Source organism: Triticum dicoccoides, chromosome 1B, assembly GCF_002162155.2.
Source record: "Triticum dicoccoides isolate Atlit2015 ecotype Zavitan chromosome 1B, WEW_v2.0, whole genome shotgun sequence".
NCBI classification, from domain to species: Eukaryota; Viridiplantae; Streptophyta; class Magnoliopsida; order Poales; family Poaceae; genus Triticum; species Triticum dicoccoides.
In genome coordinates, this window is record NC_041381.1 from 188,930,772 (window position 1) to 188,952,922 (window position 22,151).

At 46.7% G+C, this 22,151-nt stretch overlaps 1 protein-coding gene across 1 annotated transcript; it reads left to right on the forward strand.

Annotated features, from left to right (window-relative positions):
• The first annotated feature begins 14,868 nt into the window (after window positions 1-14,868).
• On the forward strand, window positions 14,869-18,322 carry LOC119327613 (cytochrome P450 72A14-like). Its single transcript, XM_037600714.1, has 5 exons — window positions 14,869-15,232; window positions 15,327-15,544; window positions 15,635-15,888; window positions 17,341-17,713; window positions 17,824-18,322. The coding sequence occupies exons 1-5, from the start codon at window positions 14,917-14,919 to the stop codon at window positions 18,250-18,252; spliced, it is 1,590 nt and encodes a 529-aa protein (XP_037456611.1). The 5' UTR covers window positions 14,869-14,916; the 3' UTR covers window positions 18,253-18,322.
• Window positions 18,323-22,151: the final 3,829 nt, after the last annotated feature.

The following is a 22,151-nucleotide window of genomic DNA, read 5'->3' on the forward strand; positions in this document are numbered from 1 at the left end:
TTCCTTCTCTGGGGTAATGGGGGTCCTAATTCTAGCTGGGAACTTGATTAATATCTGCAAGAGAAAGAAGATGCATGGACTTACATTTTCAGAAACCATCGTAGAAAATCATATCTTCAAGCTCTTAGATCTCCTGCTACCTTCAGAGATTTAGGCTATGCAAATCTTTCGGTTGATCGTCTATGTCAGGATCAAGCGCGTTCAGCACCCTCCTCGCATGCAGCTCATCAACAGGGAGCTAATGCTCATAATGCTTCAGTTACTACTTAGGAGGCGGGATCATCTCGTTTTCAAAAAAGTCCACAGAGGGATTACTGCGTCCGTTGTCTTCTTCCGGGCAATAGAAGGCCCAACTACACGAATCATATCAAGTGCCACAAGTGTAAGAGATGGGGCCACATTGGACGGGATTGTTATTCCCAAGCCCATCAAGACCCAGTCAACAAGCCCAATCCTCAGAGTCGCCCGACGGTCGAGTTTCCGAGGCAACTGGCCACTGTTCGCGCGACGGTGACTAATCAGGTAGTCACACCGCCGACCACCCAGGCTAATCAAATTAATGCCCTTCCTCTCCGCTGTGTTGGTAGCCCTCAAAGCATCTCCTTCCAAACTTCAATCGCTCAATGTATCCTCGTAGCCACCATCTCGCCCGATCCATCCTCCATAGCTTCCCCTTCCCCATTGCAGCAGAATAGCAGAGTCGGCTCTATGGCCCCTTTTCCGTTTGATCCCATGCCATTTCTTCCGCTGAATCACCAGAGCATCGAGGTGGAGGGGAGGCCCGCGTGCATCAAGATCATCAATGGAGCAGCGCCGGCAACCCATGAGGAATGAGCCATTGCAACAATTGTCCCTATCCCTAATCTGCCTGTGGCGTTCAATACGATCAGAGAGGTACTCACTGATTTTCTCCATGATAAGCACATAGGGTTTCCAGAGATTGAGCCTTGTTCGTTTGGCCAAGCTTACATAAATATGGCGAGTGTTTTCGATAGAGATGCACTGGTTTATGATAGCCCCCATCCATTCACTGATGTTCATGTGGTTTTTCAACCACATAACAAGGGCCTGAATTGGAGGCGGCTGGTTATGAACATAGATGTACGGATCCTACTCTGTGATTATCCTTTTGATAGGAGAGATATTCAAGAACTGAATAATGCAGTCAGCAAGTTTGGTAAGTTCCTTAGCTGGGACAGAAATAGAAGCACATGTGCAAATCTGCTAGTGAAAGTGAGAGTTGAACAGCTGAGTGATATCGCTGCCAGCTTAGTTTTCAGAGAAGGTTATGATTTTCAGACAGATTCCCTCACTGTCCCAATAGTCATCTTGCAGCATCAGATTTTTCGAGTTGAGGCACCTGATGAAGACCCAATTGAGCCTTTTGGCAATCCTCATCCAGCTCCAACCCAACTTAACTTCCATCCTAATCAACATAATCATTTTGTTGGACCACTTCAGCAGCATGAACATGATGATGTTCATATTCCAATACAGTAGAATGATCCTTAGCTCAATCTCCAACTTGCACTTGAACCAGTAGAGGGGCAAGTTGCTGAACAAGAACATAATGTTGAAGAGGATGAAGAGGAGGATTTACCAGGCTGGGGACATTGGGCTCCCCCAAAATGCTGACATTGAACTTCATGCTGGTGAAATTTTTGGCTCTCGATGATCTGATGGCACCAATGTATGAAGAGGTCAATGTGGTTCAAGATGCCATCAGTATTCTCACTGTTTCTCATATCCCACCTGACAATAGTGCTAGTTCAGATGTTTCTGCTAATGGCCCTTTGGCGCCAATGCAGGTGATGCTTCCAGATTTGAATGAAATACAGCCCAATGGACCTGAACTTGAGCCTGTGTTGGCCCAACAAGAGCTACCTGTGCCAGTGTTAGCCCAACAGGAGATACCTGTGCCTGAAGCCCAACCAATTCAGCCAATCTTGGTTAACGCACCTGCTCTTCCTGTCTTGCCCTTGGTGCCGCTGAGGGATCCTATGCTTGAAGCTTTCAACACATTTTCTGATATTGATACCAGAGATTCACATGATGATCCTATGCTCTCTGAAGTTCTTGCTAATGTTAGAAGACTGAACTCAACTTCTCAGTATGATAATATGCATCCACTTAAGGTATCAGAGGATAATGGTTTAGCTGAGGAAACAATGGATGGAGTTGATAACACTCTGATTCTGGACACTCAGGCTACTGACAGAGATATGGAGATGGCTCATGGAAACACAGGTATAGACAAACTTCTCAGATTTATCTGCTCCACCTGGTTTCCCTGTCCCAGCCTATGCTAATCAAACACACACCCTTTGCCCATAATCTTCCACTGTTGGAAAAGATCATGAGGTCCAGCAAGTGATCAATGAAGAAGCCCTTCTTGGTAAAGAGGGAGCTAAGATCTGGAAGCAACACTTTGCCCCAAAAACTGACAGTGTTAACATCATTCAGGTACCTTCAGATTGGGTCAACTTTCTATCAGTTAATTTCCTAAATCTAGATAAATTCCCATGGGCCAAAAAAATCATTTCATCCTCAGTTTGGGATATCATCAAGCAAGCTTCTTCTTGTAATTCTACTCTACCTTTCTCTGTCCCTGAGATCTATCATAGCAGTGATGTCTTGGCATGTCTTGTATCCACTCCATCACAGGAATCACAGGAACAAGGAGTGGAGGCTTCAAAGGACAAGTGTCTCTCTGAATCTATGTCAGCCTCTTCCACATCTGCTCTACACAAAAGCAAGAAGAGGAAGGATAACATCCCCCTGGTGGAAACTGAGGTAAGGAGGAGCTGCAAATTACAAAAACTGTCCAAAGGATTCAAGCAAGCTGTATGGAGAGACAAGAATTGTCTGGCTTGTCATGCTGCCCCACATGTACTATCTGCTAAAATAGTTAAGTCTTTGAATACCTCTTTCTGCAAGGTACCTGACAAGGAAACATCTGGAGACCTACTTAGCAAGAGATCCAAGAAATGCAAAGGAGAAGGCCTGGTGATGGAAGGTAACAAGGTCACCAAAGAGAAGAGCAAGAAATGGTTCTAAAGCCATTTTAGAGATCATTTGAGGACCAGTTTTTGTATCAGACCCTCTATGTATGCAATGTGTCTGATGTATCTGCAATCCATGTTAAGTGTGAACAGTAGTTGGAACACTTATTATCTGAACATCCTGGTGCAGACTTTGTGGTACTTTCCACAACAAGATCCATCTTTGTTTCTGGTTATGGGTATTTGTTGTCCTTCTTATTTTCTTACCTGTTCTGTGATGTCTTGTTCTGCTCAATATCCTCTTTATGAACAAAAATTGGGATATTCTGAATTGGAACATTCATGGGCTTAACAATCCAAAGAAGTGGACTGCTATATCCAACAAACTGCAGGAATCCAAATCCTCTATCCTTTGTCTTCAAGAAACCAAGAGAGAGCAGATTGACTCAGCTTATCTGAAAAACTTCTGTCCTAGGACAATCTCTAAATTCTCCTATCTTCCTTCTGTGGGTGCTTCTGGAGGTCTTTTGATTGCTTAGAATGATAACATCTTCTCTGGTCAACTACATCACATCAATGAGTTCTCCTTGACCATGCAATTCTCCTCAAAGCTGGATGGTGAGTCTTGGTTTCTCACAAATGTGTATGGGCCATGTCAACCCAATGAAAGGACAGACTTCATCAACTGGTTTCATAACTTCCCTATGGCAGATGATGCAAACTGGATCATTATGGGGGATTTCAATTATATCAGGTACCGACACAATAGAAGCAGAGAAGGGGGGTGCATTAATGACATGCTCTCTTTCAATGAAGCTATTAACAAACAAGCATTGATTGAAATCCCACTCGAAGGCAGAAACTTTACTTGGAGCAATATGCAAGATGCCCCACTATTGGAGAAGTTGGACTGGTGCTTTACCTCTGAAGCTTGGACACTTAAATACCCTATCACCATGGATCATCCACTTGCAAAAACAACCTCTGATCATATCCCAATTATGATTTCAATTGGTACACGCATTCCCAAATCCAAGGTCTTCATATTTGAGAACTACTGGTTAGAGCATACACAGTTCAGAGAGATTGTACAAGATATTTGGGCACATCCAGTGGATGTACAAGATAGTGCTAAAGTGATTGCTACCAAGTTTAAAAGATTGAGGAAAGGATTAAAGAACTGGGCTTGGGAACTCTCTGATTTGAAGAAGATCATTGATAATTTCAATTTCCTTATTCTTTGTTATGATTACTTTGAGGAGTGCAGAAGTTTGACCAATGATAAAAAAAGGGTAGAGCTGCTGTAAAGGAACACTTACAAGTCATTTTGGAACATCAAAGAGTCTATTGGAAACAAAGAGCCACTATTGGATAGATCAAAGTGGGTGAAGGCAACACTAAATACTTTCAAGCAAAGGCTACTATCAAATTGAAAATGGGTTTGAACATCATGAACATCATGGCAAGGCTGCCATCCTCCGCAGGGCTTTTAAAGCAAGAATGGGCTCTAAAGCATCCACTAGTAACCCACTTCAGATCCACTAGCTATTGAACCCCTTGGAGGATCTCTCTGCTCTTGAAACTCCTTTTACCAAAGAGGAGATTGACAAAGTTGTTCATAACATGCCTACAGAGAAATCTCTAGGGCCTGATGGCTTCAATGCTGCTTTTTTGAAACACTGCTGGGACATTATTGCTGCTGATTTCTACAAGTTGATTGAAGACTTCCACTCTGGAAAAGTTAATCTTCAAAGCATTAACTATTCCTTCATCACTCTCATTCCCAAGAAGGATTCTGCTGTTTGCCCATCAGATTTTAGGCCCATCTCCCTGTTGAACTGTACTCTTAAGATAATCACAAAACTACTGGCAAATAGGTTGCAAGGATACATTCTGAATATGGTGCATAAGAATCAATATGGCTTTCTTAATAAGAGATGCATCGAGGACTGTCTAGCATGGCATATGAGTATATGCACCAGTGTTATCAGAGCAAGCAAGAACTCATGATGTTGAAATTGGACTTTGAAAAGGCTTTTGACATGCTTAGCCATGACACAATTATTCAGACACTTCAAGCCAAAGGATTTGGGGGAGAGATGGATTAGTTGGATCAAGATGATTTATGGAACTGGATATTCTTCAATCCTACTAAATGGTGTTCATGGAAAGCAATTTTTATGCTTGAAAGGGGTCAGATAAGGAGATCCCCTATCTCCATTGATCTTTGTGATTGCAGCTGATATTCTGCAAAGCATGCTTAATGAAGCCACAAGACACAACTTGGTGCATCCACCACTTTAACACACCACTTCTGCCGATTTCCCAATTGTACAGTATGCTGATGACACTGTACTTGTGCCTCAGGCTGATCATAGACAAGTCCAACATATCAAAAATCTGCTTTTGCACTATGCTGAATTTTCTGCAGATTAATTATGCCAAATCCACTCTCATCTCAATTAATACTCCTCATGAGAAAATGCTGGAACTGTCAGCTCTGCTTGGTTGTAATATTGGTTGTTGGCCTCACACTTACCTGGGACTCCCTTTGAGCTCTTCCAAGCCTAAAGTTCAAGACTTTTTGCCTCTGTTGAAAAGAATTGAGAACAGATGCTTAGCTGCTCAACCATGTTATCTACAGGAGATAGGCTTACCTTGCTCAAGTCTGTCTTCACAAGCATGCCAACATTCTTCATGTGTACTCTCATGATCCCAAAGACCGTTCTTAAGCAAATAAACTCCTACCCGATGAATTGCTTCTCGAGGAAATATGGATCACAGGACTGAGGCCTGGTATTGATTTCTTGGGAGAAAGTCTGTCTGCCTAAATCCCATGGTGGTTTGGGTGTATTAGATCTACAGGCTCATAATCAAGCCCTTCTTATGAAATTTCTGCATAAGTTCCTCAATAGAGAGGACATCCCATGGGTGAATATTGTATGTGAAGCATATTATCAAGACAGTCTACCTGGAGATAGATTGATTGGATCCTTTTGGTGGAAATCAATATTGAAACTTCTGCCTACATTCAAAGACCATACAAAGTGCAAAGCTGGAAGAGGAGACACCATTCAATTCTGGTCATATAAGTGGATGAACATGCCTCTGAACACCCTGTTCCCTGAACTTCACTCATTTGCTATCAATTCAGACATCACTCTGTCATAGGCACAACAGTATGAGGACTTAAGTACTATTTTACATATACCTTTATCACTCAAGGCCTACAATCAGTTCAGTGAATTACAAAACATAATTGCAACTAGGGAACACTCATCAGACAGAGATTCTTGGATCATGGCAGGCACCACTCAGAAATTTTCCTCTATGAGCATGTATAAAGCCATTTCTGGCCCAAGTAAAGCACATGAGATCTTTCAGAAGGTTTGGAAAACAGCATGTACGCTCGGGCACAAGATTTTCTTTTGGTTATTACTTCATGACAGACTGAGCACAAGAAATATGATTAAACGCAGAAACATGCACTTAGAGGATTATAGTCGTGCCCTCTGTGCTGAGCCTACAGAGGAAACTAGCATCCTCTTTTCTGGGACTGCCAATTTGCTGGATTCTGCTGAAGCAGAATTGCACCTGATAAGCATAGAGGTACATCCACCTATAATGAAGTTATTTTCACTCTCAGTGTGCTTCCTAAGTATATTGCTATGGAAGTGGTGATTATGGGCTGTTGGAGCACCTGGATGATCAGGAATGACAAAATCTTTAGAAAGGCTCCAATGAATTATGGATCCTGGAAGCATTATCTCAGAGAAGGCTTGGAAATGACTAGGCTACGAGCAAAGAAAAAGAAAGCCGATTTGATTACCAGTTGGATAGAACAGAATCTCTAAATTCTCTAATGTTTCCAAAAACTGGTGTGGGTTGATGTTCTGTATTCTGGCTTTCTAGCCTTTTGTAATTGTAGTTTTTATTTATTAATATAGAAAATACCGTAGAACGATTGTTCTACGATCTCGGCTAAAAAAAACGCCGCCCCGGATCTCTTCTTTAATATATTTGCCTTTGCAATCTATTTTTATTTGCTTTTATTTTTCAGATCTATTAAACCAAAAATACAAAAATACCTTGCTGCAATTTTTAGTAATTTATTTTATCTCGCGTTCCGGCGAGATCTATTTTTCCAATCTACTACAATTTTATCTATCTTTTTACCCGTGAGGGATTGACAACCCCTCTCTTACGTCGGGTTGAAAGTATTTGTTCGTTGTGTGCAGAAGCTGTTTACGTGGTGTTGCGTGGTTTTCCTACTGGTTCGATAACCTTGGTCTCATCACTGAGGGAAATATCTACCGTTGTTGTGCTGCATCATCCCTTCCTCTTTGGGGAAATACCAACGTAGTTCAAGCCAACATCAAAAGGAATTTTTGGCGCCGTTCCCGGGGAGGATCACGTCAAGATAGCCTCCCGTCAACGTGCTTTTTGGCGCCATTGCTGGGGAGACATCATCAACATCAACCAGGTTCCTAATCACAAATCTCATCTCCTTGCAATTTACGTTATTTGCTATTTGCCACTCGTTTTCCCCTCCCCCACTTCACAAAAATTTGCCGTTTTATTTGCCCTCTTTTTCGTTCGCCGTTTTCTCGTCAGATCTGTTTTTGAGTGCAATCTTGTTGACCACTTTTTGTCGTTATGGATAGTTCTTCCTCTATTGCGTACACCCCCGAGAACGAGGTTCTTAACTTTAAACAAAGGGGAGGGGAGAATTTAAAAGATGCTTGGTATAGGATCGGCAATGCTCATAATAGATCTATCTGTAAGCAATCTACCGTTGTTCTTCTTTGCTGTTTTTATGTGGGCATCACCACTTGGTATAGATTCGTCCTTGATACGATTACCGGTGGAATTTTTTTGATGTGTCCTTCTCTTGATGATTTTAACGCTATGGGCAATTTAGTTGGTTCACCATCGCTTATGGTTAATGAAACAACTTTGACTCTTGAGCATGTTATGGAAAGACTAGATGCTATTGAAAAGAAAATGCTTACCGAAGAACATATTTAAAACTTGGATATAAAGATGCAAATTTTTGCTACTAAAATTGGGTCAAAAGTGGGAGAAGTTTTTAAGTTGTTAAAGGAAAGGGGGACAATAATTCATGAAAGAATTGAAGAAAGCCCGTCTAGGATTGATTAACTGGAAGAGGTCTTTACTAATTTAAGTACGGCTTTTGCTTCCTCCAAAACTCCCTAAAAATTGGCAAGACTAATCAAGTTACTAAAAACAAGGGTGCAACTTCTAGTAATGATAAAGGAGATCTTAAGATGATTAGCATCCATTCCAATTTTATTAAAGTGGTAAGAGCCCCTATTTGCAAGAATGAATTTTTCAATCTCGTGCCTAGAAGTATTGTCGTTGAGAATTTATATGTTAAATCCTTGAAAAATTCTAAGTGTTTGATTGAAGAGTTGGAGACCAAAAATGACAACACTTAGATCCTTTGCATTATGCCTAGCAAGGGGCGTAAAATGATAGCGCTCGTTGGGAGGCAGCCCAACTTGTATCTTTTTGCTTTTTGCTTTTCTTGCTGTTTTCAATAAATTACCCAGTTATGCCTCTGATTAGATGTGTTTTTGTGGTTTAAATTTGTGTTTGTTCCAAGCAAAGCCTTTGGGATGATTTGGGTGAAAGTTGATTTGATCTTGCTGAAAAATAGAAACTTTTGCGCGCATGATTTTTTTCTCATTTTTAATAGAAGAGTGATTTTGAGTTGATTCTTTTTGCAGAATATTAATAAACAAATTGCTCACATTGTCCTAATTTTTCAGAAATTTTGGAGTTACAGAAGTATTCGAAGTTTCCAGATTGCTACAGAGTGTTCTGTTTTTGACAGATTCTGTTTTCTTTTCGTTGTGTGCTTGTTTTTATGATTCTATGGTTTCCTTTGAAGAGTTTTTGCCATAGAAAATTTGGAATACAGTAGATATAATGCAAGAATAAAATATGAATGGGTTTGCAACAGTACTTGTAGTAGTAGTTTGCTTTCTTATACTAACGGATCTCATGAAGGTTTTGTTGAGTTTTGTGTGATTGAAGTTTTCAAGTTTTCGGTGATATTACTGTCGGCGTTCTGGGAACGTGGGTACCCAGACTTCCCTGCCTGCGGCCTGCAGCGTGGCTCAAGGAGAGGCCCAATACGGCCCATCTACATCAACACATGCTCAAGACCCTCGCGAGGGGCCAAGCCTCGCGGGGCGGACGACAGGAGGCTTCCTCAGGCACGGCCTCGTCAAGCTGGCTCACGAGGAGGCGGAGAGATCTAGGCGGGTTACCTCACGAGGTACCCGTAACGCAAGCCATGACGACCAAGGCCAGGCGGGCGCCGGCCTGCGCAGAGTCCTTGTTTCCCCTTTGGTGCAAAGGGGGGCAAGCGCAGGCAAGGGTATCAAGCAAACGCAACCATTTCAGTGCAACAAGACCAAGACCAGCAGGACGGCAGAACGGAGGTCATCGTGGAGCCCAAGCCAGCGTCATCGTCAGGGCCTTTTGGCAGGCGAGGACCAACTTTAGTCAGGATAAGTGTACTAGATGTTCCCCTTCAAAATGGCCAATTGTTGGCGCCCTTTCCGCTCAATATTTGGGAAGAGGCCCGGGGCCTTCGCCTATAAATAGGACTAGCCACCCACAGGGTAGGGGAGCGAGATCTAGATCTGATCGGATCGACACCCAAGAGAGAGAGAGAGAGAGAGAGAGAGAGAGAGAGAGAGAGAGAGAGGCGACTGAACTCCCCTAGCAGTTCATCGCCCCAACCTAGAACAGACCCTCACGAGGCTGTTCTTCCCTTGTACTATTCCTCATCAGCCCCAGAGGCAATCCACACACCATAAACTGGAGTAGGGTATTACACCACAATGGTGGCCTGAACCAGTATAAATCTAGTGTCCCTTGTGTTGTTCTTCGTGTAGTTTAGATCCTAGCGAGGCGGTGAAACATGGGTAGGCTGAGGGTGTGATCTCCGCATGCACCCCAGTGTTCGAACCTCAAGGGTCTGCCGGAACCCGAAATCCGACAATTACGACCGATGAAGGAATAAGGATTAGCAAAAGGCTAAGCTTGGGGATGCCCGAGGCACCCCAAGATAATATTCAAGAAGTATCAAGCAACTAAGCTTGGGGATGCCCCCGAGTGGCATCCCCTCTTTCTTCTAACAACCATCGGTATTTTACTTGGAGCTATATTTTTATTTCACATATTATGAGTTTTGCTTGGAGCATCTTGTATGATATGAGTCTTTGCTTGTTTTGCTTTGTGTTTTAAGTCTTGAATCCTTGCTGGACACACCTTTTTGAGAGAGCCAAAAATTATGCTATGCTTGCTCCTATGCTTCACTTAAATTTTTAGACCATGGATTTGCTCTAGTGGTAATAGCGCGTTCTTTACCAGGCGCCACTGGTACATACCAGTAGCGTGGGGTACATACTAGAAACCCTGTTCGCAGCCTCACCGCTACGGGGCCGACCAGGTTCGCCTCGGAAGGACGAGTAGATGCAGCAGGGGAAAGCACGGAGCCACATAGAGAGCCGTGACACAGGCAAAAGGCGAGGAGACTCCATGCCCCCGCAAGCGGCAACACGGCCGAGCCAGGCGTCGTAATCGCCGTTGGCAGGACGGTAGCACCGCAACTCACGCGCCATGAGGAGCGCGGCTTGTGCGTCCGCCGGACTACGATGATTGTAGGAGGATGACGCCATGGCGGGGTCGTAGGAAGGCATGGCCATCACGCAGCTCGAAAAGATACAACAAAGAATCCTGCTGCCCGTGAATGACAAGGTTAGTGGCAGCGCTCACCATTGGGGGAGCTGAGCGGCAAGGAGCGCTGTGGCCCGCCGGGGGCGTCTGAGCCACGCGAGCGGCCCGGCGCTCACCACGGATGCAGCGAGCTTCTGCCATGGATGCGACGGGGAGAGGATGGAGCGCGCTTGATGAAGAAACAGAGGCTTCGACAAGCCCCCTACCTGGCGCACCAAATGTCGGAATCAGGGCTCCGAGGACCCTAAACAAGTTCAAACTCTGGGGCGTGTACAGAGGTTCTCGCTTCATGATGACGCTCCGCTCACCACCCACACGGCCTGATCTCACCGAGTACGCGCGAGCTGGGAGAAAGAATGAACATGGAGATTTACCCAGGTTCGGGCCACCTTGTGGTGTAAGACCCTACTCTTGCCTTGTGGTGGATTGGCCTCGCCTCACGAGGAGGTTGAAGATGAACTGGTACAGAGGATGAGCTGCCTCGTGAGGGCTTAGAGGATGAGAATGAGTCGACCTGCTCTGTGGTGGAGCCTAGCCTATATTTATAGTGGCCTTGGTCCTCTTCCCTCATCGCTTAGGCGGGAAGGGATACCACAGTGGCCACTTTTGAAAGGGGACAAGAGGTACATCTTATACTGACGAAAGGTGGTCTTCGCCTGCAAAGCTCTGGCCATGACGCAGTGGTGGGCTTACTGATGACATCTGTCCTGCCGAGCTCGTGGTCTTGGTCTTGTTGCACCAAAATGGAAACCTTTGGGGGCTCCCTCGGGAATCCGCACCTGTCCTTGCTTCCTTAGCACCAAAGAGGAAACTGTCCTCCTCTGAGCCTGCTGGCGCCCGCCTGGTCTTGGTCGTCATGGCTCATGTCATTGTGAACCTCGTGAGGCGGGGCACCTGCATAGAGATCTCCGCTCCTTGGGAGGTAGGCTTGGGGAGCTGCTCCTTGGGAGGTCTCGATGTCGTCCACCTCGCTGGGCCGGGGGTCCTCGTGAGGGCCTTGCCCATGTGGTCTTGTAGCTGGGCCATGCTGGGTCGTCTATGAAGTCAAGGGTTGGGCCGCAGGCAGGCAGGTCTGGGTACCCCCAATCTCAAAACCCCGATTGAGGCCAGCTAAAGTGGCGGGAAAATAGGGGGTTGATCCTCAAATGGACCAGTATAGTTAAAAAAGTCCATGGACATATAAGGTGTGAAAATAGCCCAATCCAATTGAAGATGGTCAAACGATCCCCTGTTACATAAATCTACATATGATCACCATACTGTTGCATATTTTTTTGTGAAACACCGTCGAAACATAAGTATTGGATCGAATATCGGGCTTCCACGCAACCCCTAAGAGCATCTCCAATAGCTGCCCAAAATAGGGCACTAAAAAACTAATTGAGGGCACGAAAAGTGAGTTTTATTGCACCAGCTTTTTTTCCCTCTAACAACTGCCCTTAAATAGGGCACTAGAAGTGCATACATGTTGAAATATATTGAAACAAATAATACCAAACCAAATGAATCAAAAACAAACAAAACACAAATAGTACAAACATCAAATTCATTAATCCACAACATCAAATTATTACATAGTTTAGTAATCCATAACATAAAATTCAATGCAAATTGTTCATCACAAGTGGCAACAAACACAGAGATAAAACTATTGGTCTTGTTGCCCACGGCATGCTCACCACTCCTCGATGATATATTTTTGAAGATCTTCGTGTGTATCGGAATCTCGAATGTCAAGCTACACCTCAAGAAAGTGTCGGCTTCGCTCTTCCCATTCTACATGTCTGCATCGGTTGTCTCATGAGCTCATAGAAGGCGTAATCCAAATATTTGCCACACACTCATTCTCAATGATCATGTTGTGCATGATCAAGCCGGCTGTGATGATGTACCAAAGGATATCTTGATACCAAAACCTAGTCGGTCCTCGCACAATAGAAAATTGGGCTTGCAAAAACTCAAAAGCCCTCTCCACATCTTTCTTAGCAGCCGCTTGAGCATTATGGAAGTAGAGTTCTTTATTACCTTGGGGGCTTGAAATTGGTTTCGCAAAAGTAGCCCACTTCGGATATATCCCATCTGCAAGGTAGTAGCCCATGTTGTATGTGCGGCCATTTGCTTCGAACTCCACTAGTGGTGATTCCCCATTGGCTAACTTTGCAAAGAGAGGTGATGCTGGAGAAAATTGATGTCATTGCAAGATCCAGGCATCCCAAAATACACATGCCAAATCCATGTCTCCTAATCGACAACGGCCTCAAGAATTATGGTGGCATCTTTCTTGTGTCCTTTGAACTACCATGCCATGCTATAGAGAGAAGTTCTCTGACTTCCAGTGCATGCAATCAGTGGATCCAAGCAAACCTGGAAACTCAAAGGCTTTGTTCATCTCCAAAAGCATCGACGTGCCTTCAACATTGGGTGCTCTCAAATACTCTACCCTAAACACTTCAACCACCGCCTTTGCAAATTTCTCGACATAAAAGATTAAAGTACTCTCTCCCATTGGTAAGTTATCATCAACAAAATCTGCTGAAACACCATGCAGAAGTCACCTTCTGGATGGTGTTGTGTCCAAGATTTCCGGTGCAATTCCTCCTCTGCTCGAATGATCGATCATGTTGCTTCACACAGTTGGCAATGTGAAGGAACAAATCCAGAGGCATCGTAAAACGGTCGTGAAAGTATAGCTCTCGATAAACTGGAGTTGAACCAAAATAGTTGCGCATCAATCTGTTGCTTATCCCTCCGAATCAACTAATGCCCGAAAATGGAACCACCATGCTCCGGCCTCTTGTTCTTGTGCATCATCAATATCAAAACAATGTCTTCATTCCATATTCCTCTTTGGACGAGGAATCATCCCGCAGAGAGGGTTCAAATGAACTCGTCTACATACAATAATTTCCACTACAATCTACTCATTTGACCACAACAAGAAAGAGAGAAGCAAACAAAATTTAGCTTGTAGGCAATTCTTCGAATACGAGTGTGAGGAGGAGGAAATCGGATGGTTGCATGCTGGAGCTGAGGTGGTTGCCACGCCGGGTCGAAATGGCCTCGTAGACGATAGGAAGGGCGAGTTTGCGGACAAAAACAGTGACGCCGCGCTATTGACGTCGGCCAATGCAGCACAGCTGCCCCGCTCGGTTGCGGCGGCCGCAAGGTCAGCATCGTCCGTTCGACGACCACTAACCCGTGTCTACGGCCAGCTGTGGGGCCGCGGCCGACCGCATTCTGCCCGGATCCGGCACGTCGGCAGATCCCGGATGGGCACGCTAGCGGGGCTGACGCGGCCGTCTGGAGCAGCAGGATGGAGCAGGTTAGTCGCAGGCAGGCGGAACGGCAGTGGTGGCGTTGGTGGGCGAAATCGAGCCGGCGGCTGTTGGGCAGAGGTGGGGCGCGGCGGGATGAATGTTTAGCGTGGCAGTTCAGTGTGTGCAGAGGACGTTTTTTGTTTTGCGGCAGCATGCGTGTGCTGCAGAATTACAACACTAGAGACTGTTTTTTCTTCCGGGCTGTCTCAAAATGGTACAAAAAAGAAGAGATAAAGACAATTGTTGGACAGATATTGGCTTGTTATTTTCTATGTTTATGGTTGTTTCTCGGCACCATTGTACCGTGTCGTTGTTTTTATGTGTGTTGTGGTGCTGTGCTGTACTGGTGAATATAAAGGCCTCACAAATTTAAGCTGGGCGGTAGCCTTTTTCCAAAGAACGTTTTTTTTTTGGACGGGTCGCTCTCTCCGGTCTAAACGTGTCACTGTTCAGTCAATCTCTCCGGTCGCCTCTGCTATTGTCCGTCCTCACGTGGCGCCACACCAATTTCAACTAACCCCATCCGCCCGTGGCCTTCAAGGAACTTGAGCGACAGTTCTTCAATCCCCATCAGATCCGTGGCCTCCAAGGCGTTCCTGAGAGTGGATCCTACGAAAGAGAAAGGGACTAAAGAAACAGCAAGTGTACATTTCCGTATGTGTGTGGCTGAGAGCATCCCATTTCGCTGGAGCTTAGAATCTCTAGAGATGTGCGCGCGCCCTTATAAAACGCCGCTCGGTCTAATCAATTTGTACAGCTCACTCCATACTCCAAAAGGAGCACAAAAACACTCGACCAGTAAGAACTAGCCAACTAGGAGTAGAATGGTGCTCCAAGCAGCAGCAACATCCCTGGTGGCTTCTCTGCGGTCACCATGGAGCTTGCTCTGCGGTGCCGCCGCCCTGCTAGTCGTATGGGCGGTCGCCCTGGCGGCCGAGAGTTACTGGCTGAGGCCCCGGCGGCTCGGCCGGGCGCTCCGGACGCAGGGTCTCGGCGGCACGGCGTACCGCTTCCCCGCCGGGGACTCAGCCGAGAACGCCCGGCAGAGCCAGGAGGCGCTGTCCAAGCCCATGCCGCCGTCGTGCCACGACGTTGTTCCCCGCGTGATGCCGCACCTCCACAAGACTGTCAAGGAACACGGTACGCGCGCGAATCATGCATTGATGCCACTGGCCCATACGACTCATGGCTGCTGGCACTGAACGCTTAACTGAACTGCATCTGCATCCCGTAGGTGAAGTGTGCATCACCTGGGACGCCCCGGAGCCCAGGGTCGTCATCGCAAAGCCAGAGCTGGTGACCCAGATCCTATCTAGCAACTCTGGCCACTTCGAGAAACTCAGGACCAATCTTGGAGACCTGGTATGCCGCGGGGTCGGGACCTACGACGGCGAGAAATGGGCGAGGCATAGGAGGATTCTCAACCCTGCTTTCCATCTTGAAAAGCTCAAGGTACTTATTACATGTCTACATCACATGCCACTAATGTAAGTACATATGTGTGTGCGTGCGCGCGCTCTTACTGATGAAGCCATTTTTCAGGCCATGTTCCCTGCTTTCTCCACGTGCTGCACCGAGCTGGTGGACAGATGGGAGAGTAAACTACTGGCTGCAGGTTGTGAGGGGTCGGTCGAACTCGACGTCTCCCAGGAGTTCCCGGTCCTCACCGGAGACGTGATCACCCGCACATCGTTCGGTAGCAGCTTCACCGAAGGAAGAAGAATCTTCGAGCTTCAAGTAGACCAGGCAAAGAGACTTATGAAGCTCCTCCAGTATTTGTACATCCCGGGCTTCTTGTAAGCACACTATTCTCCCAACTACTCCACCTTTCTAGTTTTTTGTTAGTCAACCCATTGCACATGGACCGTGCTAGTATTTTCCGGAAGCAAATATTCTACTTTGAACAAAAACCACAACACTTATTTTGAATCCGAGGGAGGGAGTACTTTTTTGCGAGGATTAATCAATTAAAGTAAGCCCTTTGATGCGACGTGTTATTTTTTTTTTATAAAAGGAGGATGACCGCCGGCCTTTGCATCTGGGAGATGTATGCGGCCACTTTATTAATTATTTTCGAGGACCTTACAAAGTATTACAACAATATGCCTGAATCTGCCATCTTGGCAACATATGTCACTACTTCTATCCATATGATGAGGGATGCTGGCTGGGCCAAATACCCAGACCACTCACCTAAACCTATCATCAAAAGCCGGAAGCCCCAGCTGAACCACATACCGGGTCTGGGGCACAAACCGGTTTGACACACTCACATGTGTCGTCGCCGTCATCTTCCACAGGTCCGTCTTCAGAGCAGATATTAAGGCTTCTACCTTGTCAGGCCACTCAGCCATCGATGCCACCATGACGCCACACAGCCACCTCCTCCTGCGCGAGTTCATCTACACGCATCGGGCGCCGAGTCTCCGCTGTGCCACGCCGCTGAGATCCGCCGTCTTTGATGCGGAGGAGGAAACACCGCTCCACCTCTGGGCGCATCATCGGCCACCTGTCGCGATGTCGTGCAAGTCCAGCTCCGGGAAAGCATGCAGGAAATCACGATCTTCAAGACGACGCCCTCAGTAGGGGAAGCGACGTATCAAGCCATCGTCTGGTCTTGCACCGCAGGTCCTGGGCTTTCCCCCGAAGAAAGGGACCCGAGAGCGGAGGAGGTCGGAGAGCTCCACAACGGCCCCCAGGAGGAGAGTGACATCCGCTGACACCGCGCCGTCGGCTTTCGCCCGGAGCAACCCTACCTCCGCACTCTCACGCTGTCGGACGAGGATGGGGGAACCCCGGCGCCGCTAGCATGCGAACCAACCTCACCGCCGGCCGAGCTAACGGGCCAGATCGGCCGAGCCCGCCACGGCCAGATCTGAAACCTCGGCACGCCGTCGCGTCGAGGCAGCCACGAGCAGCCAGCAGCCCATCACCTGCGAGAGGACGAGGATGCCGGGCCGGGCAGCCGCCACGCCGGTCGGAGACGCCGAGGACGAGTCTCCCACCACCACGGGCTCACGCCGGCAACCGAGGCCACCGAGCGCGCGGAGATCCCCGCCGCCACCGTCCTCCGGTGCGGGCTTCGCCCGGCGGACTCATCCGGCGGTGGCGGGAGGGAGGACGTGCTGTAGAGGGGGCGGCGGCGGCGTACCTAGTGTTCCCCTGAGCCGCCCTGGGGATGACGCGGGGGTCGGGCAGTTATTAGTTCCTATGAATAATGCGATCGAGTGTACCCCTCTTATTTGCAGGTCCTTTCCTACTGAAAACAACAGGAGGATGTGGGAGAACAAGCGGGAGATAGAAGGGCTCGTGAGAGGGGTCGTCCAGAAGAGGGAGCGCGCGATGGACAAGGACGGGGACATTGGCAACGACATGCTTGGCCTGATGCTGCAGTCCAACAGGTCATCCAATTCCGACTTGCGGATGAGCACTCAGGACGTCATCGAGGAGTGCAAGCTCTTCTACTTCGCGGGAATGGAGTCCACGCAGCAGCTGCTCACATGGACAGTCGTCATGCTAGGCATGCACCCCGAGTGGCAGGACCGGGCGAGGGAGGAGGTTCTGGGCGTCTTCGGCAGGGACGGCAAACCCGGCTTCGAAGGCCTTAATCGACTCAAAACGGCAAGTGCATCGTCCAAAGTTTGCCCTCAAATCAAACATTCGATTGCTCTCGTTGCTAGTACTAACTAACTAGGATGATTTCGGTCCAATTTTTCTACATATATTTCCAGATGACGATGATAATGTACGAGGTGCTCAGGCTGTACACGCCGGTGGTCACCATGAACCGGAAAATAAACAAAGAGATGCGGATCGGGGGCGTCACCTACCCTGCCGGAACGGTCCTGGAGCTACCCTTCCTCATGGTTCACCACAACCCGAACGTGTGGGGGGAGGACGTGTCCGAGTTCAAGCCGCAGAGGTTCGCGGAGGGGATCTCCAAGGCGACCAAGAATGGCCAGGTGGGCTTCTTCCCGTTCGGCTGGGGGCCGAGGATCTGCATCGGCAATAACTTCGCCATGCTCGAGGCCAAGATGGCCGTGAGCATGATCCTTCAGCGTTTCGAGTTCCGGCTCTCGCCTTCTTACGCCCATGCGCCCTGCACCGTGATAACGCTGCATCCTCAGCATGGCGCGCAAATCATACTCAAGAGCCTCTGATTTAGCCAGTCCGGCCGGCATCTTTGTTTTGTTAGCATGTCCTTACTTGAAATTCCAAATCAAAAAGATATGTGCCTGGCAATCCTTACACTTCCCCTAGAAAACATCACATTGAACTTCACAGAATATGGTTGTGGGGTGAAACCTACAGCGGAGTCTCATAGGGCAATGCTAGGTTTGACCCACTGTAGAGTTCGTCGGTGCATGTCACCTTTGCATCTTCCAATTTAATATGCTACGTATTTGCTACACCATCAATGAATCAACCATAAGTCCTCCATCCTTGTGGAACTGCATTTTGGCATGGAAATCCTTCAAATGAGTAAGATCACAAATCACAACAAAGCATAGATTGGGATCAACACAACTTAGCAAAAACAAAAAAGACGGAAATATATCATATTTACAACTCAAATATGGCAAGATTTTAAGCAATATTAGAAGGCTGGTTGAGATGAATATCACCTACCAATTGACTGAACTTCTCTATCCAAGCAGATATCACATCAAAGGAGACACAACCGCTATGGTCAAACTATTACCCAGCATAACTGCAAAATGAGGATCTCGTAAGCAAAGTGTCATTCAATTAACAGATAATAATCATAAAACCAATAACTTATTCTTTCACATTAGCTTCCTCAAGTCGGGCAAGGTTTGAGCCTTCTCTTGGGCTCGGCCTTCGCCTGTTCTCTAAAACGTTAGCTTCCTGAATTCACACACACAGAGAAGATGGCAACTAAAAACAAAACAAGGCTATGAGCAAGTGTTTACTTCTCGGGTGGTGAAAAAACCGTAGACCCAACTCATTTTTGTGAAGAAATTCAAATGTTATCTTTTAGAACTGGTTTAAGGCTCTAATTTGAAGAACATTAGCAAAAAAAGTAATCATGAGTATTAAGAGGTAACGCCAAAGAGTGAGTGATGCAAAAGGTTGACTACATGAACTAAAGATAGAGAATAGTCTGTACATAAGCGAAAATGCCTAGGAGCACCTGCGGGCTCACCATCCTGATATCTCACCATTAAATAATAATAGGGATCTGTGCCACTATATTAGGCTGCATGTATTCTTCAGTTTCGGAGAGGTATAGAGTCTGTATTAAGATCTCTGACTGAGAATAAATGCATCGACATGTGGGTGGCTGGACTGACATCTGACATCGGCCCCACACACATGCAAATTTTATTGAGCCATGCGTTATGAGCCTTTCCCCTTGCGTCGCCTCCCCTGGGCGACGCCAGGGGTCCCGAACCTAAGCGCCGCCAGTCTCCAGATCCATTCTCCACTACCGCCGCTGCCGCCGGCTAGGTCCGCGGTGGCGGCGGGCCCGACGCCAAAGGCGCCTGGGCGGGCAGTTAGCAGCACGACTCCCGCGAGGTGGCAGGGGCATCTCTTGCGGAGGGTGCGCGGGCAGCAGTTTGAGCGGCGACTCAGACTGACCGGTGGCGGCCGGCGATACTCGGCTTGCGGGCGGGGCTGGTTCCTCTACCTATAGTCGGAATCTGCTGGTGGCCGCGGATCTGGCGTCCCGGCCAGATCCGTCTTGGCGTGTCTTTGGATGGCCGATGACGCGCGGAGGGACCGGTGAGGGGCGGCTGGAGGCTCCCTGCCGGCGTTCCGGTGGCAGCGTTCGTCTTCACGACGAGGTTCTACTCGGATCCAGTCGGCTGCAAGATCGGGGTGACGCGACATCCGATGAAAATCGCGCCGACTACGGTCATGGCGGACGATGGCGGCGTCTGTGACGTCGTTTCCCTTCTCGAGGCATCATTGTGGCAGGTCGCGACACCACGCTCGAGATGCTCCGGGGGAAACCCTAGATCTGGATCTTTCCGGATCGGACTATGGAGACATCTTTGATGTCGTACTCCCTCCAGGGGGCATCGTTCTGGAGCAGGTGCTGACTGGAAGGGCACAAAGGTGGAGCGGGGTTTCATCCCCCGCATCGAGGACGGCAGATCTCGGCAGCGTGGCGCAGTGGAGTCTCGGCGTCCGATGCGGGTGGATGGACTAGCGCAGGAGGATGGCGCTATCTGGCGTCGTGGTGGCGTCGACGGCAGGCCAAACATGGTCGTTGCGTCCGTTCATGTTCTGAAGATGGATCAGTGAAAGACGGCGGTGACGACACATGATAGTGCGTCGGACCGGTTTGTACCCCAATCCCAGTATGTGGCTTGGTTGGGGCATCCGGCTTTAGATGTTAGGCTTTGGTGCGAAGTCTGTTTGGTATTAGGCTCGGACTATGGGCACGCCTTCATCAAATGGATTTGAGTAGCGACCGTTGTTGCTAAGATGGTGGCTTTAGACTACCTGATGTACTGCTTTGTAAGGTCTGTGAAAAAAATAATAAAATGGCTGCATGCATCGCTCAGATGCAGAGGCCGGGGGTAATCCTCCATTTCTAAAAAAAAAAATAACACATCTAATATTCAGTTCTACCAAGTTTCAAACTGCAATATAAATTCAACTTTCAAAATATATTTTGCAGGTTTATGTTTTTGTTTAAGTTTTAAAACTGTAATATCATTTATTTCAATCAAGTTATGTGTCTTCTATAAAAAATGAGAATCCCGTCCTGGGGTAGTTAAAAGAGTGGATTTCCATGATTGTTAGAATTTGAAATACAAAAAAGAGAATTCCAATATTCTAATTCCTGGAAAATTCATGGAACAAATTCCATGAAATTAAGTCTTTTTATCTTTTATTTTTAGTGAAAACCTGAGAACTTCATGAAATTCTAGAAACTTTAATTATACTAATCTCAAAACTTTTCCTTCTCTAAAAGACTACGTTATTTGTCATGTTGCCTGCTTTATCAATGCAATGTGGCCGCATTTAAAATAGAAAAAGAGAATTCCGATCCTGGAAAATTCAAGGTACAAATTCCAAGAAATTACGTCTTTCTATTTTTTTAATGAAAATCAAGAACTTCATGATAACAATTCTAGACAATTTAATTATACTAATATGAAAACTTTTTCTCCTCTAAAAAACTACATTATCAGTCATAGTGCCAAGTTTATCAATGCAGTGTAGCCGCACCTAATCGTTCATCTTCATGTCCAACAAAGATGAATTGAAGTAATTACACTGCGGGCAGCTTTTTTGCTTTCATTTATTGAGCCGCATCATACTCTGACATATCTGTGTTGGCAGTGGAAAGACAACACGTTTACTTTTCTTGCATTCAAACGTTGGCTTCATTAGTTAGGACTATTGACTTTCTATGCATATCATAGCAGAGCACTGTGTATCATGTTCGCGGTGCAGATGTAGTAAATAGCACAGCACATGTATCTACTGTTACTACATACCCGTGGGACACATATTCACACATTACATATCATTTCCTAAATGGCGTGAATTCCGAGCGAGAAAGTTGGCAGACGAGATTTAGGAGGGCTGCGTCGCCGAGTGCTCCTAGTCCGCATCCGAAAACCGGTAGGTGATACAGGATTTGGTGGAAGGTTTCAGGTGTGTGATGAAAGAGAAATGGAGTATATCAGACGTCTCGTACAAAATGTTTCCCTTGATTCTTTGCTGATACCAAAGTTGACATGAAAAGTAGGTGAATTTACTTATGGTTACAGTTTTTTGTTGCATCAGCTCAATTAATCCGTTTCCATTATTTATTTTTAGTTCTGTCCTACTCCCTCCGTCCGAAAATACTTGTCATTAAAATGGATAAAAAAAAGATGAATTTAGAACTAAAATACGTCTAGATACATCCCTTTTACCCATTTCGATGACAAGTATTTCCGGACGGAGGGAGTACTATTTTGGTTTGAGAAATGGTGATGTCCGAATGAGTGTTGAGGATTATTTATGCTAACTAGGTTTGTCTATCTATGTTGTTCTAAGTGCACAACTGCCGGCCGTTGCGCAAAATCATTTT